At 51.6% G+C, this 15,878-nt stretch overlaps 1 protein-coding gene across 11 annotated transcripts in view; it reads right to left on the reverse strand.

The window, feature by feature from the left end:
• LOC135235352 (arginine-glutamic acid dipeptide repeats protein-like) overlaps nucleotides 1-15,878 on the reverse strand; it is a 180,992-nt gene that overhangs the window by 18,034 nt on the left and 147,080 nt on the right. For all 11 annotated transcript variants that reach the window (XM_064300775.1, XM_064300774.1, XM_064300777.1 and 8 more), the window contains one exon: nucleotides 11,674-11,754. In XM_064300775.1, coding sequence (XP_064156845.1) covers nucleotides 11,674-11,754 — 81 coding nt within the window. The remainder of the gene's footprint in view (nucleotides 1-11,673; nucleotides 11,755-15,878) is intronic.

Genomic DNA, 15,878 nt, shown 5'->3' on the forward strand with positions numbered 1-15,878 from the left:
CCTCCTCCATCCACACTCCTCTGCCACACTCCCGAAATAACACTGAAGTGTGTGCATGAGCTCATCCACTCCTCTCTCCCGAGCTCTGCCCATCTCATCTCTCTCCAGCCCTCTCATCTCCCCCCACTCCCCCCATCTCTCTCCCCTCGCCCCCAGCTCTCCCCTCTCCCCCATCTCTCTCCTCTCTCCCCCCAGCTCTCTCTCCCTCTCCCCCATCTCTCTCTCTCTCTCCCCCCAGCTCTCCCTCTCCCCCATCTCTCTCTCCCCTCTCCCCCAGCTCTCCCTCTCCCCCAGCTCTCTCTCCCTCTCCCCCATCTCTCCTCTCTCACCCCATCTCTCCCTCTCCCCCAGCTCTCTCCCTCTCCCCAGCCTCTCTCTCCCTCTCCCCCATCTCTCTCCCCTCTCTCCCCATCTCTCTCTCTCCCTCTCCCAGCTCTCTCTCCTCTCTCCCCAGCTCTCCCCTCTCCCCAGCTCTCTCTCCCTCTCTCCCCCAGCTCTCCTCTCTCCCCCAGCTCTCCTCTCTCCCCCCAGCTCTCCTCTCTCCCCCCAGCTCTCTCTCCAGCTCTATTTTACAGCCCCGCTGCAGAAGGCTCTGTGCTGGAGAGCTGCAGCCAGTGACAACATAAGCTCGGCATTAAGAGATGTTTCAGAGCGCTTCCATCTCCCGGACATTTCTGGGGGGGGTGGATTAGCCGACAAGGCGGGGGGCTTAAGCTCACATCTCGGAGCTGATGTTGCTTTCAATCCTGACCCTGCCCGGAACCGCCGATCACATGGTGCGAGCGATGAACGAGCGAGCGAGCGAGGGGAGAGAGGGGAGAGAGCTCTCACCAATGGAAACCATGCATCTCTTATTTTACACGCACAGGCCTAGAAAAATGATTTCCTTTAATCCCTGTGTATTCTCTGAAAGCATAAAACGAGAAAGAGAGGGAGACAGAAACTCAGAAGGAGAGAGAGAGGGAGAAAGAGAGCAGGAGAGGGAGGGATAGAGAGAGGGGAGAAAAGGAAAGAAAGAGCGAGAGGGAGCGAGTGAGAGAAAAGAAGAGGGAGAGAAGGAGTGAGAGAGGGGGAAGGAGAGAGAGAGGGAGAGGGAGGGCAAGGAAGAGAGTGAGAGAGAGAGAGAGAGAGAGAGAGGGTGAGAGAGAGAGAGAGAGAGAGAGAGAGAGAGAGAGAGAGAGAGAGAGAGAGAGCGTGAGAGAGAGGGAGAGAGAGAGAGAGAGAGAGGGAGAGAGCGAGAGAGAGAGAGAGAGTGAGAGAGAGGGAGAGAGAGAGAGAGAGAGGGGGAGGCCCTCCCTGTCCAGCGCAGGGCTGTGTGTGCAGGGTGGCCGTTAGTGCTGAAGTCATGTATTTACCCTGTGGTCCCGCCCGGGCCCTCGCTGGAACAGATGCTTTCTGTTGTTCCTGGCACAGCTGTGAGGGAGCCACACAAGGCCCGGCTCTGACAGCGAGCCAATCGGTTACAGCCAGGGCGAGAACACGGAGGGAGGGAGGGAGGGAGCGGGAGAGTGCGGGGACCAGGCTGTACGGACCGTACCAACTGCAGCCACAGCACGGAGAACTACACCATTACTACACCTGTACAACAAACCAGCTGCACACCCAAACTGCAGCCACAGCACGGAGAACTACACCTTTACTACACCCGTACATAAACCAGCTGCACACCCAAACTGCAGCCACAACTACACCTTTACATCAAACCAGCTGCACACCCAAACTGCAGCCACAACTACACCTTTACATCAAACCAGCTGCACACCCAAACTGCAGCCACAGCACGGAGAACTACACCGTTACTACACCCGTACATAAACCAGCTGCACACCCAAACTGCAGCCACAACTACACCTTTACTACAGTTTACATCAAACCAGCTGCACACCCAAACTGCAGCCACAGCACGGAGAACTACACCGTTACTACACCCGTACATAAACCAGCTGCACACCCAAACTGCAGCCACAGCACGGAGAACTACACCGTTACTACACCCGCACATCAAACCAGCTGCACACCCAAACTACAGCCACAGCACGGAGAACTACACCATTACTACACCCGTACATAAACCAGCTGCACACCCAAACTGCAGCCACAGCATAGAGAACTACACCGTTACTACACCCGTACATAAAACCAGCTGCACACCCAAACTGCAGCCACAGCACGGAGAACTACACCGTTACTACACCCGCACATAAAACCAGCTGCACACCCAAACTGCAGCCACAGCACGGAGAACTACACCGTTACTACACCCGCACATAAAACCAGCTGCACACCCAAACTGCAGCCACAGCACGGAGAACTACACCGTTACTACACCCGCACATAAAACCAGCTGCACACCCAAACTGCAGCCACAGCACAGAGAACTACACCGTTACTACACCCGTACATAAACCAGCAGCACACCCAAACTGCAGCCACAGCACAGAGAACTACACCGTTACTACACCCGTACATAAACCAGCAGCACACCCAAACTGCAGCCACAGCACGGAGACTACTACACGTTACTACACCCGTACATCAACCCAGCTGCACACCCAAACTGCAGCCACAGCACGGAGAACTACACCGTTACTACACCCGCACATAAAACCAGCTGCACACCCAAACTGCAGCCACAGCACGGAGAACTACACCGTTACTACACCCGTACATAAAACCAGCTGCACACCCAAACTGCAGCCACAGCACGGAGAACTACACCGTTACTACACCCGCACATAAAACCAGCTGCACACCCAAACTGCAGCCACAGCACAGAGAACTACACCGTTACTACACCCGTACATAAACCAGCAGCACACCCAAACTGCAGCCACAGCACAGAGAACTACACCGTTACTACACCCGTACATAAACCAGCAGCACACCCAAACTGCAGCCACAGCACGGAGAACTACACCGTTACTACACCCGTACATCAACCCAGCTGCACACCCAAACTGCAGCCACAGCACGGAGAACTACACCTTTACTACACCCGTACATAAACCAGCTGCACACCCAAACTGCAGCCACAGCACGGAGAACTACACCTTTACTACACCCGTACATAAACCAGCTGCACACCCAAACTGCAGCCACAGCACGGAGAACTACACCGTTACTACACCCGTACATAAACCAGCTGCACACCCAAACTGCAGCCACAGCACAGAGAACTACACCGTTACTACACCCGTACATAAACCAGCTGCACACCCAAACTGCAGCCACAGCACGGAGAACTACACCGTTACTACACCCGTACATCAACCCAGCTGCACACCCAAACTGCAGCCACAGCACGGAGAACTACACCGTTACTACACCCGTACAACAAACCAGCTGCACCACAACTACACCTTTACTAGAGTTTACATCAAACCAGCTGCACACCCAAACTGCAGCCACAACTACACCTTTACTAGAGTTTACATCAAACCAGCTGCACACCCAAACTGCAGCCACAACTACACCTTTACTAGAGTTTACATCAAACCAGCTGCACACCCAAACTGCAGCCACAACTACACCTTTACTCACCAGTTCCATCAAACCAGCTGCACACCAAACTGCAGCCAACACACGGAACTACACCGTACTAACCCGTACATAACACTGCACCAAACTGCAGCCACAACTACACCTTTACTACACCCGTACATCAAACCAGCTGCACACCCAAACTGCAGCCACAACTACACCTTTACTAGAGTTTACATCAAACCAGCTGCACACTCACGCTGCAGCTACACCTTTACCACAGTTTACACCAAACCTGCAGTACGTGCTAAATTCTACCTGCGACAACATGCTGCATTGGATCATTACTTCCTCAGCCACTTCCATTCATCTATTATTGACTTCCTGGGAAGGGTCAATGGGTTAAATGGAAGCTGCATTTCAGGGGGAAAAGTGGCTGAAGACTGGAACCATCTACTATCTCCCCAAATCAGCATCCCACACCGACTCCTCCATCCGGGTCCTAAAGGTCCCGCTGACAGGGCCCATGGAGGACAGGCTCACTGCAGCACTACAGAATGGGGGATATTGAACCCGGGGAAAAAGGCAACCCAAAAATCACCCTGCCTTCACTGCTGACACTGCAAGGTTAGACAGAACGCTGTCTGCAGGACAAGTCAAACCCTCCTGTGTGGAAAACAAGCGGGAGGAAAAAAAAAAAAAGCTACACTGAATTACCCGGCAGTTCAGAGTAGAACGGACGGTGGAATGTGTACAATTTTAATGTGATCGGCCCGGACAAGCACAGCGTCTGTGAGCTCCACACAGCTGCAGAAGAGTCTCTGTTTCAGACAGACCCCGGGAACTCACGCACCGACACGTCTGAATACAGAGTCAGCAAAAAGAAAAGGAAAAGAGATTGTGTGTGTGTGTGTGTGTGTGTGTGTGAGTGTGAGTGTGTGTGTGTGTGTGCGTGCGTATGCGCGTGTGTGTGTGTGTGTGAATGTGTGAGTGTACGTGTTATATAAACTCAACATTCTGTGACATCACACTAAGACAAAATAAAACTAGTGATGCACGAGCCAAATCACCAAAGCTAAAAATGCCTCAGCAGCTTATGCCAAAGCTTTTAAATCCGTTTCCCGTACTGTGTACATTTATTTTACCTGATGGATGGGGCATGTGACCTAATGCACAGCAAGTATAAACATTACAGCATTACATATGCCTACTACCTGCATTCTTATTAGTACATAAATTGCAGGTATAACCCACAGCAGAGAGAGAGAGAAAGAGAGTGAGAGAGAAAAAGAGAGAGAGAGAGTGAGCGAGCAGGAGAGAGAGAGAAAGAGAGCAGGATAGAGAAAAAAGCGAGAGACCAGGAGCGAGAGAGAGAGCAGGAAAGAGAGAGAGCGAGAGAGAGCGAGGAAGAGAGTGTGTGAGAGCGGTGTGTGACCAGTGAAATGGCCTTGGACAGAGAGGCAGGCCGTGGCGGGGTGCTGAGTAGGTAGCGGATCCCGCTGCGTTTGGAGAGGGCGAACGAGCTCTCCTTTCACAGGTCAGAGAAACACGAGCAGGAAAACCTGCGTCTGCGTTCTCCCTGCAGCTGCTGCCTCTGCCAATAAGAACAGCCCGTGCTGAGACAGACACACTGTAGCAGGAGGTGGATCTCCTGCCCCCTCCCCCGCCCAAGCACCCCCACACACAGCCAAACCCCCCCCTCACAAAACCAGGCAGCTTTAAAGCTGTCACACAACCACATCAAAGCTGCAACAAAACCCACTCAGCTGCATTCTCCACTTCCTGTTCTGTACTACCTACATTAAAACTGTTTTTCCTTGGGGGGGGGGGGGGGTGGGAGGCGGTGCTCGTACTTACATTACATACCCCCATGGCATTTTAAGAATATGAAAGAAGAAGAAAAGAAAAGAAAAAAAATGTCCCCACACCTCCCATGCCTAAAAGGGAAATGCCAGTAAAAACAGTCACAGTGCACCAGCCCTGTGACATTTTTAACATCCCTGAAACAACCGCCGCTCGGCCTCCTCTAACCCCCGTCAGCCGCTCCCCAACGCGCGCAAAGCTCCTTTTAATTAAAAACAAGCCTTTTAATTAAAAGGGCCACCGTGGTATTTAGACTCATGAGCCGCGGTTGGAGGCTGGCGGCCGGAGTGAATTACGTCTGAGGTCCGCGCGGAGAGCGACCCCGCCGAAATCCGGCTACAGGGCGGCGCGCCAAGAACGCCGCCGCCGCCGCCTCGGCCGCCGTCCCGCGGAGAAGGACGGGGCTGGAGGGAGCCCAAACCTGCCGTGCTCCACCGTTTCAAAACTGAGCGCAAACGGTGTTTAGACCCTCCGAAGAGCTGGTTGATTCTGGAATGTTTTTTTTCAGAACCCTCAGGGTTCTATGGAACGCCACGGCTTCCAGTTATCAGTAGCGACTGTGACATCAGCATTAGAATGCTCAGCTACTCTCAGTTCACCTCTATGTGCTCTAATATCAGAGCAGATGAGACGGTGCGATTTCACGGGTAACCGGCTAGCCAATCAGAGCTACGGAAACACGCGTGCACGCACGCACACGCACGCACGCACGCACGCACTTAGGCGAGCGCTTCCTGCCCTTGTCCTTGATTTGGCTTTATTATAAAGCAGCGTTGGGGGAAAGCAGGCAGGCTGGCTGGGCTGGGCTGGGCTGGGAGTGTTTACTCAGGGCTGGGCGCTCATGCCTGGCAGGGCTGGGGCTTTATGGGAAACGCAGATAATCAGGGCGGGGCGAGCAGCAGCAGCAGCAGCAGAGGCACACCGTGTCTCTCTCTCCCATCCTGGACAACAGCCCGGAATGTTCCGTACACCCCCCCCCCCCCCGCCCCCGCCCCCCTCAGTTAGCGCTGCAGTCAGATCTGCACACGGTCTCGGGCCAAGCAACCCAATTCGTGTGAGGTCAGCTTTTTCTGGCACATAATGTTTTTTTTATTGTTTTTTTTAAACATTCCCTATTAATGTGTATGCCATGTATTGGAGGAGGGGAAAAAAAGCAGAAATGGAGTAACAGTAGAAAACGCTACCCACCGTTACTTAAACCTTAAAACTGAACTGTGCTGCTCTACCCCCCAGGCTTATGCAACCTTTATGCAATCTTTAAGAGAGCAAGAGGAGGAGCAGAGGACCGTGAGGAAGATAAATCAGACCCCCCCCCCCCCCCCAGGGGTACCAACTGACACTTAGACTGCGAGGCTGTGGGCACAGAGGCCAGCTCTTCACCCAAAGCAAGAGGGAGCTCTTTTTCAGCTGCAGGAGAAAGCTGGATTTTATTTTATTTTTTTATTTTTAAAAGTCAAAGGTGCGTGTGCAACCATGCATTTCCTACCTCTGGTTATTGCCCCCCTTCCCCCCCCATTTAAAGAGCAGTTTGCGTTCGATCGGCTGCACAGGATGAATCTGGCCGTGTGCTGCTCGTGGGAGCAGGTATTAATGGAGAGAGAGAGAGGGAGAGAGCGAGAGAGAGAGAGGAGGGAGAGGAGAGTGAGCGAGAGAGAGAGTGAGAGAGAGAGAGGGAGAGGGAGAGTGAGCGAGAGAGAGTGAGAGAGGGAGAGAGAGAGAGAGAGAGGGTGAGTGAGCGAGAGAGAGGGAGAGTGAGCGAGAGAGAGAGTGAGAGAGGGAGAGGGAGAGAGAGAGAGGGAGAGAGAGGGAGAGGAACTCTTCCGTCGAGCAGAAAGGCCATACAGAGTAAATAACACAGCCGCTGCTGCCGTCACATTCGCACTCATGAATATGTGCATCTCCCAACGCCCCCCCCCCCAAAAAAAAACAGCACCCCAGGAACATCCAGCCAGGAACGGCAGATCGTTTCAGCGAGCACGGAACTGGTAATGCATTCTTTTCAAACCCTCCGAGCGCACACATATTTTTATTTATTTATTTACTTATTTTGGCGGGGGGGGGGATACATTGGGATTTAGAGAGCAGCCGCTGACACAGGAACACTCCTGCATACACACATGCAGCTGTAATATAAGCTGCTGTGTGTGTGGCAGAGCCCCAGCACAAAGGCTGCTCGGGCCTGCAACGCCAGCTCTCACGCCCCGGAACAGACAGGAAGCCGGGCTGGAAAGCCCTTCGCCTGTTTTTGGACCCGAAAGCAGGAAAGCAGGAAAGCACGGCTCCCATGGATTGTTCTTATTTTCCAGTCCGAAAACGCGGTGTTTTTTTTTGTCTAAAACTTGCTTTGGTTTTTCAGCAGCTTTCAGTTCGAGGTCTTCGCGGCCGAGGCAAAGCGCTCGGGGTCGAGCAATTCCCCGTCTACTCAGAGGACAAGAAAACCGCGATAAGGAAACGACAGGAGGCTCCTCCCCTTCCGCACACAGTACATCGCTTTGCTTTAATATACATTCAACAATATAAAAACACTGCACATTTCATCAGTTACAGTGTAAGATGTGCTCTATGTGTACAAATGTACTTGCAATTTCAGTTCTGTTTGATAACGTACTGTAATTTCAAGGCGAATAAGGGCCTGCACTGAACACAAGAGCCGTACAGTAGCAGGCGCGTGCGGAGCGTCTATTTCGGGCCTCCCTGCAGAGGCATTTGGAATGTGTAACCGAATCAGAGCTGATGGTGACGCGCGCGGAGCCTGACCTGCTGTGCGTGGGCCGCTTGGAACGGCTAGGCACTGATTAACACACGAGCGCGAGAGGAAAACGCAGCTCAACGCAGGAGGGATTTACAGAGCACGGCAAGGCAGCCCAGGCAAACGAAAGCAGAGGGGGGAATGAAATCAGAGAGAAAATGAAATCAGAGGGGGGAATGAAATCAGAGGGGGAAATGAAACCAGAGGGAAAAGGAGAAAAATAAAAACAGAGGGGACAAATGGAATCGGGGAAAATAAAAGCAGAGGGAAAATTAAATCAGAGCGGGAAATAAAACGGGGGGAATGAAATCAGAGGGAAAATGAAATAGGGGAATGTAATGAGAAAATGAAATCAGAGGGAAAATGAAATCAGGGGGAGGAAATAAAATCATATGGGGGAATGAAATCAGAGGGAAAAATGAAATCAGAGGGGGAAAATTAAATTGGGGATGAAATCATGGAAAATGAAATCAGGGGGAATGAAATCAGAGGGGGGAATGAAATTGGAGGAAAAATGAAATCAGAGGGAAAATGAAATCAGAGGGGGAAAATAAAAAAGGGGGAATGAAATCAGAGGGGAAAAATGAAATTGGGGAATGTAATTGGAGGAAAAATGAAATCAGGGGGAGGAAATAAAATCATAGAGGGGAATGAAATCAGAGGGGAAAATGAAATCAGAGGGAAAATAAAATCGGGGGGAATGAAATCAGAGGGGGGAATGAAATCAGAGTGGAAAATGAAATCAGGGGAAAATGAAATCAGAGGGTGGGATACAGGGCCCAGTTTCACAGGCCTGGTACTGCGTAAAAGCAGAAAGTATTAAGAGAATTCTTGTTTCGCATTTTTGAACAACCAGGAAATTGTTATTTTCACAGTAAATATATTTTCTCACATAGCAACTAGCCTACATGCTCTGTGTGACTGCATTTAACGTTTTAAGAATTTTATTATATTTTTTGAAGACTGTCCAAAAGAATTGAAAATGGCTGAAGCATTAGTGTAATATTGGGGAGTTGGGGACCACAATAATATATACGTACCAACTATTGATTTTCAGATTTACTAAACATGTGTACAGTTACAATACCTAGTTCTTCCACCCAGCCCTTAATGAAGTGCGCTGCAGTACCTGGGCCTAAGTACTGAGCCCGGTGTAGTCCCCGCGCCTCTCTCTCTCTCTCTCATTCTCTTAATGCAATGCCCAGGGTGTACGCCGATGTAGAGCTGCTCCAGGGGGCGGGGTTAACTGGCACTGGGGTGCTCCAGGGGGTGGGGTTAACTGGCACTGGGGTGCTCGGGCGTACCACTGGGGTGCTCTAGGGGGTTAACTGGCACTGGGGTGCTCCTAGGGGGCGGGGTTAACTGGCGCTGGGGTGCTCCAGGGGGAGGGGTTAACTGGCACTGGTGTGCTCCAGGGGGCGGGGTTAACTGGCACTGGGCGTGCTCCAGGGGGCAGGGTTAACTCTCACTCGTTCAAATGTTTTTTTCTTTGTTTTTTTTTTTTTTACGATGACAAGGTCGCCGAGGAGGGCGAGCCGAGCCAGCCTCCACGAGGCGCGTTACGTAACCCTTCATTAAAACCGTCCCGTCTGCGTACGGGGGAGAGAGAGCTCCCCACAGGACTGCATACGGGAGCAGCACAGAGACCGTGACACAAACACGGCTGCCCCTGAGGAACAGGCCTCCCCAAAGCCTCAAACTCTGCACATCTGCATCACAACATCTGCAGGCGGCTGCTTTTAAAGTCCCATTTAAATACAAATTTAAATACCCAGGGAATGTTAAAAAAAGGGAATTAGGAAAAAGAAAAGTTATTTTCCCATTAATAGTGCACTTGTGTTTTTTTCCCCCCATACATGCAGATTTACCATTCAGAAATCTGGAGAATCAACCCAAACGCGGTGCAAACAGGCTGTCCACCAATGACAGCAGTGGGTATGTACTGTATGTACACACTGTACATACACGCTGTGTATGTGTGCACACGTATGTGCGCACACTGCAGGAGTTTGTTTAGGTATTTACTTAGCTGTAACTCCTGAGTGGTGGTAATACCAGGGTCACAGGCTGCTGCTATTCCATCTGCATTTGTCGGGGGAAATAAATAAAACATTAACAGGGAAAAAAAAAAGGTCAATGTGACCCCCTGAAGCAGAACACCGACGCGTTCCAGTGAGCAGACCGCCAAGTATTAGTGTATTTACAGAAAGCACGAGCGGCAGCGGGCAATCTGTGCCCTTTCCAGAGTTTACCCCGTGTTCTTTTTCAGCTGACCTAGAACAACAGAACGCATATGTATGTTTTTTTTTCATGTAGGACATGCGACAGAGTGAAAGCCGGCCCGATGGCAGCGACGTAAAAACACGAGCGTTCCACGCGCGGGACAGGCTAGCGGCGATGCTACGTTAGCCGTGCGCCCAGCCCGCGTGCAGTCCCCTCCCGCGGAGCAGAGCCTGATGACAGGCGTGCGCCGCGACGGCGTCGGGCCCGGCCCCAGACGAGCGGGCTGACGGGCGACGCGCACGGCGGCGTTGCGTAACTCCGCGGAGGCCCAGAGAGAGAGAGAGAGAGCGGGCGGGTGGGCGGTGATGACCTTTCCGCTCACCGCCATTAATCACAGCCTGACTGCGTAGTGCTCCTGCTCGGGAGCTAGCCGCTAGCCGCCGCTGCTACTGGGAACCCGCTAACGAGATCACAAACCCACGCGTGCCGAGCGGAGGGGACGCTAGGGGGGGGGGCATCAGCCGCCAATGATGACGAAACAAGCAGAAAAGTCCTCATTTAAATAAATAAAGTTTAAAAAAATAAAGTTAATCGTGCACAGCTAAAGAAATGTGCACAGAGCATTTGTGAGAAGGATATAATATCCGCACACCGAAATTAAAAGTCTCTAAGAAAGTGTTACATTAGTAACAAAACATTTTGGTCGCGAAGACCTTCATCAGGCATCCCAAAACCAAACATAACAGGAGCGCTACAGGCGGGAAAATGACCTGTTCTGGGTGAAATAAGCGTTTGCTCAGGTGATAAAAAGCTCAGTTTCCTCTGAGCAACAGGCAGGTTTTGATTGACAGGTTCACTGACGGGCTGTGTTTGATGGGTGATGAATGTGTGCGGTGGTGGCAGACACCGCACGGCAAAGGAAATTGAAACCAAAACAATCAGTTCCAGGTCAGAGGTCGCAATTAGGCTTGAGTGATGTGTGTAAAACAGATGGGGGAAAGGCAAAGAAGTTTTAAATAAAAAAATAAAAAATAAAAACTTTCTCCCAGTAAGAAACATTTAGCACTAGGAGTACTTCCATATATTAACCACCCCAGCCCATGCACACTAACAATGCACTTATCGCAGGTTTGTTTAAATATTTAACTTGGTGGTGACAACTATTTTTAAGGAATAAATAAAAAAAACACATAGCGACAACAAGGTCTCAAACTGTCATTTAAAAAATACAATCTGAACACACTGCAACAGTGAAACAAGCATGCATATCAGTTTCAGGAAAAATAAAGGGGATTGACTTCATGGGACTCAACGGGGTTTTGGCTTTCCCTACAGAGAGAAAACAGAGCCTCCCTTACCGTTTCCTTGTTGGGCAGCAACTCCTTGCGAATCCTGAAGAAGTTCTTGCCGTACTGTCTCAGCCCTTTAATGAACCGCTTCTGTTTTTTTCATAAAAAAAGAAGAGAGAGAGAGAGAGGGGAAAAAAAGAGGATCAGCCACAATCAACAGGAACGCTTCCACGGAAAAGAAACGAGCTTCAAAACGCCACCGCGTTCTGTTTTTTTGTTATTTGTTTTTATTACAAACTTCTGAGGTTTACGGCGCTTTTGCTCTGCAGTTATGCGAGGATAAAAAAGGGAAAAAGGAAATGAGAAAAAGCGGGAAGACAGCAATAAAATAAAAAGCAAAGCAGCGAACGGCGAAGACAGCACGGCGTGTTTTTGTCACGCCAACTCAGACGGACGATGAAAACATCGGCGCCGGACGCCTTCGGTCGAGCCCAGCAGTAAGTTTGACAAGTTCCCATGAATCACGCGGCGCGCAGGCTGGCTGTGCGCACACGCAGAACATTTCTCTCCATTACGCGTTTTTCTCTTCTGCTCGGAAAAAAACCTCAGAATGCAGCGTGAAATTCCTGCACGAGCCAAGGGGAGAGTTTTTATAAATCTACTTTTTACGCGTGAAAAAAAAAAAACTCCGGCGGTACGCGCGACGAGACCCGCGGGCGGCGAGGAGAAGCCGCGCGACGCGGCGGGCGAGTGGAAACCGAACGAGGAACAGAAACGACGACTTCGAAAACAACGTCGCTAAAATTCACTCAAAACAAGAAAGAAAAAAAAATGCAAAAGACCACCATTCCAAAGGAGGAAAAAGCGCTCATACCTGTTCCTTTAAGAGCCAGTGCCCGCAGGAGCCATTTAAAACACACACACACACAGAGGCGCAAAACAGTCACAAGCAGCCAGCCAGACTGCCCACAGATTTACTTTTCCAGCTCCGCTCCGCAGACAGACCCTCTCTCTCTCTCTCTCTCTCTCTCTCTCTCTCTCTCTCGCCACGGCGACGCGATCCCGCCGCTCCCGCTAAGTAACTCCGTCAGAAAGTCGGCGTAGAGCGCCGAGCAAATCCCCACATCCGGCCTCGGGGCGCGCCGCGGATTCGAGGCGCAAATCCACAAAGTCTCGGAAGGTGGGCAAGCTCCTTCTTTTTCTTTTTTTCTTTTTTTTAAAAGCAAGAAACAGCTTGTCACTCTGTGCTCCTCCACTACAAAGGGGGGAAGGCTTTACATGTGATCTCTCTGCTAGAGAGCCTCGGGGCTGCGGGGAGATGGAAAACCCGGAGCGGAGCGGAGCGCCGGGCTGCGTGACGGAGCGCGTAGCCGACGCGTCTCTGAGCGGAGAGAGCCCCTGAGCCGCGGCGAGCCGGAAAACACGGAGCGGAGCGGAGCGGAGGTCTCTGAGCCTGGGCTCGGCAGCGCTGGCTTCAGGTCCCTCTGCCGAGCGCAGACCCAAATGGCAGCCTGCCCTTATCCGCTCCATTATACCAGCACAACCTCCCGCTGCTGCCTCTGAACACAGAGAGCTATCTGCTCTCATACTTAATGCTCAGAGTGGTTTACACACACACACACACACACACACACACACGTTGCACTGCCCACCGCTCGCACGCACACACACACACACGTATTCACACACGTATGCACACACGCACACACACACACACACACATGCACAGGGAGGGAAGGCTTGGAGCAGTGTCTGTGGAAAAAGGCCTTAGCCACAGTAACAGGCGATGGGCACAGAGGAAAACCTGTCATGGAACTCCTGCAGACAGCAGGCTCAAGCAGCGAACACAACGGCCAAACTATTTCCCAACTCAACTGCACTTTAACACCGACAGCCAATAAACTACCAGCATTGCTGAGGGGATTCTGTGGGTCACATGTCTCACAGAGCAAGCTGCAGCACTGAAGCCTAATGCAATATTACTCCCGTAACAGAAACAGACAAACAGTGTTAAATTATATTTACATATTTCCCCTTGCACCATGCATGCAAACCTCCCCAAACTTCAGCTAAGGATCATTCACAAAAGACAGGTACGAGGTCATTTAACACCATCTAGTCTACTTCGATTTACACTCAAAAACAGAGGATACATCCAAAAGAAGGAAGAAAATATTTAACATAACAGGAGTTTGCAGGAGCCAGAGATTTTCCAGTAGGTGGAGCCATCTACACCATTAGTGCTTCTGTGTGTACCATGTAGCCTATGTAAACCCTCATCTCCACTCCACTGAGGGCAACCAGAGCATCTCTACAACTGTCAGGGAACTCCCTGGTGCCAGAATCGCCTACATTAATATATTTGCTCAGCCTTAGAACGAGCCACTTTATGAAAACACCCGACAATCATTTATGTCAATCCCATTTAATTACCACTCTATTTATCACAGTACAGTAAATACAAATGTTCGCAAAAGAAAAAAAGGCTAAACATTAATTAAACTAATAATCAGAAATAAAAGTCTTGACCATATTCACTGCTCTAAGCTGCTGTGAGGTAAATGTTTTAGGATGCTGGCACCGTCTCTCTGCGGACCACACACATTCTCACACACACACACACACACACACACACACGTGCACAAAACACAAACACAAGCAAACGTGCACACACACACACACACATGCACAACACACACACACACACACATACATACACACACACGCGTGCACATTCTCACACTGGACACACACACACACACACACACACACACACAGTCAGGCCCTAAACACTTCCCTGGCAGCTGCAGAGAGGTGGTAATCAGGCGGGTAAAAGCAGCGCATGCTGTGTGCAGCAGCAGGAGGGATCGCGTTACTCAGAACACAAGACCAACCGAAACGAGACCGCACCTCCCATGCCCACCACCCTCCACCCACGACCCTCCACCCTACTGCCTGTAACTGCCCAACCAAAACTTCCATCCCCACCACCCTCCACCCACGACCCTCCACCCTACTGCCTGTAACTGCGCAACTGAACTGAGACCGCACCTCCCGTCCACACCACCCACCAGCCTCCACCTGCCAACCTCCACCCACCAGCCTCCACCTGCCAACCTCCACCCACCAGCCTCCAGCCCATAACTGCCCAACCGAACTGAGACCGCACCTCCCATCCACACCACCCACCAGCCTCCACCTGCCAACCTCCACCCACCAGCCTCAAGCCCATAACTACTCAACCGAAATGAGACCGCACCTGCCATTCACATCACCCACCAGCCTCCACCTGCCAACCTCCACCCACCAGCCTCCAGCCCATAACTTCCCATAACAGAAATGAGACCGCACCTCCCACCAACACCACCCACGACCCGCCACCCACAAGTCTGTAACTGCCCTGCCAAAAGACACAAACAACAACATTCAGATCTCACACTTCCTGCAGGAAACAAAGCCACACACCCAAACAAGCCCGAGGAAGCCTGCTGCACACATCCACAGGAATATTTCACAGGAACAAAAACAAAAATAAAACCCACACGGGTCTCAGCGTGGCTGAATCACTGAAGTCGTAGGGTTCTGGGGGGTGTACTGGGGCAACGAGAATGAATTACATCTCCCGATACAACTGCAGCTGGCCATCCTGCTCTGATTAAGAGAGCGTAATGGGGCTCCCCCACCCCCCCGGCGTGGTGTTTACACTGTCCCGCAGGCGAGGACAGTGTGAACTGCCCCCCTCTCTCTCCCTCTATGTCGGCTCTGCTCTGCTCTATCCCTCTCCCTCCATGTTGGCTCTGCTCTGTCCCTCTCTCTCTCCCTCCATGTCGGCTCTGCTCTGCCCCTCTCTCTCTCCCTCCATGTTGGCTCTGCTCTGTCCCTCTCTCTCTCCCTCCCTCCATGTTGGCTCTGCTCTGTCCCTCTCTCTCTCCCTCCAAGTTGGCTCTGCTCTGTCCCTCTCTCTCTCTCTCTCCTCCATGTTGGCTCTGCTCTGTCCCTCTCTCTCTCCCTCCATGTTGGCTCTGCCTGTCCCTCTCTCTCTCCCTCCCTCCATGTTGGCTCTGCTCTGCCCCTCTCCCTCCATGTTGGCTCTGCTCTGCCCCTCTCTCTCTCCCTCCATGTTGGCTCTGCTCTGTCTCTCTCCCTCCATGTTGGCTCTGCTCTGCTCCGCTCCTCTCTCTCTCCCTCCATGTCGGCTCTGTTCTGTCCCTCTCCCTCTCCCTCCATGTTGGCTCTGCTCTGTCCCTCTCCCTCCATGTTGGCTCTGCTCTCAG

The sequence above is a fragment of the Anguilla rostrata genome, chromosome 11 (genome assembly GCF_018555375.3).
Source record: "Anguilla rostrata isolate EN2019 chromosome 11, ASM1855537v3, whole genome shotgun sequence".
NCBI lineage: Eukaryota > Metazoa > Chordata > Actinopteri > Anguilliformes > Anguillidae > Anguilla > Anguilla rostrata.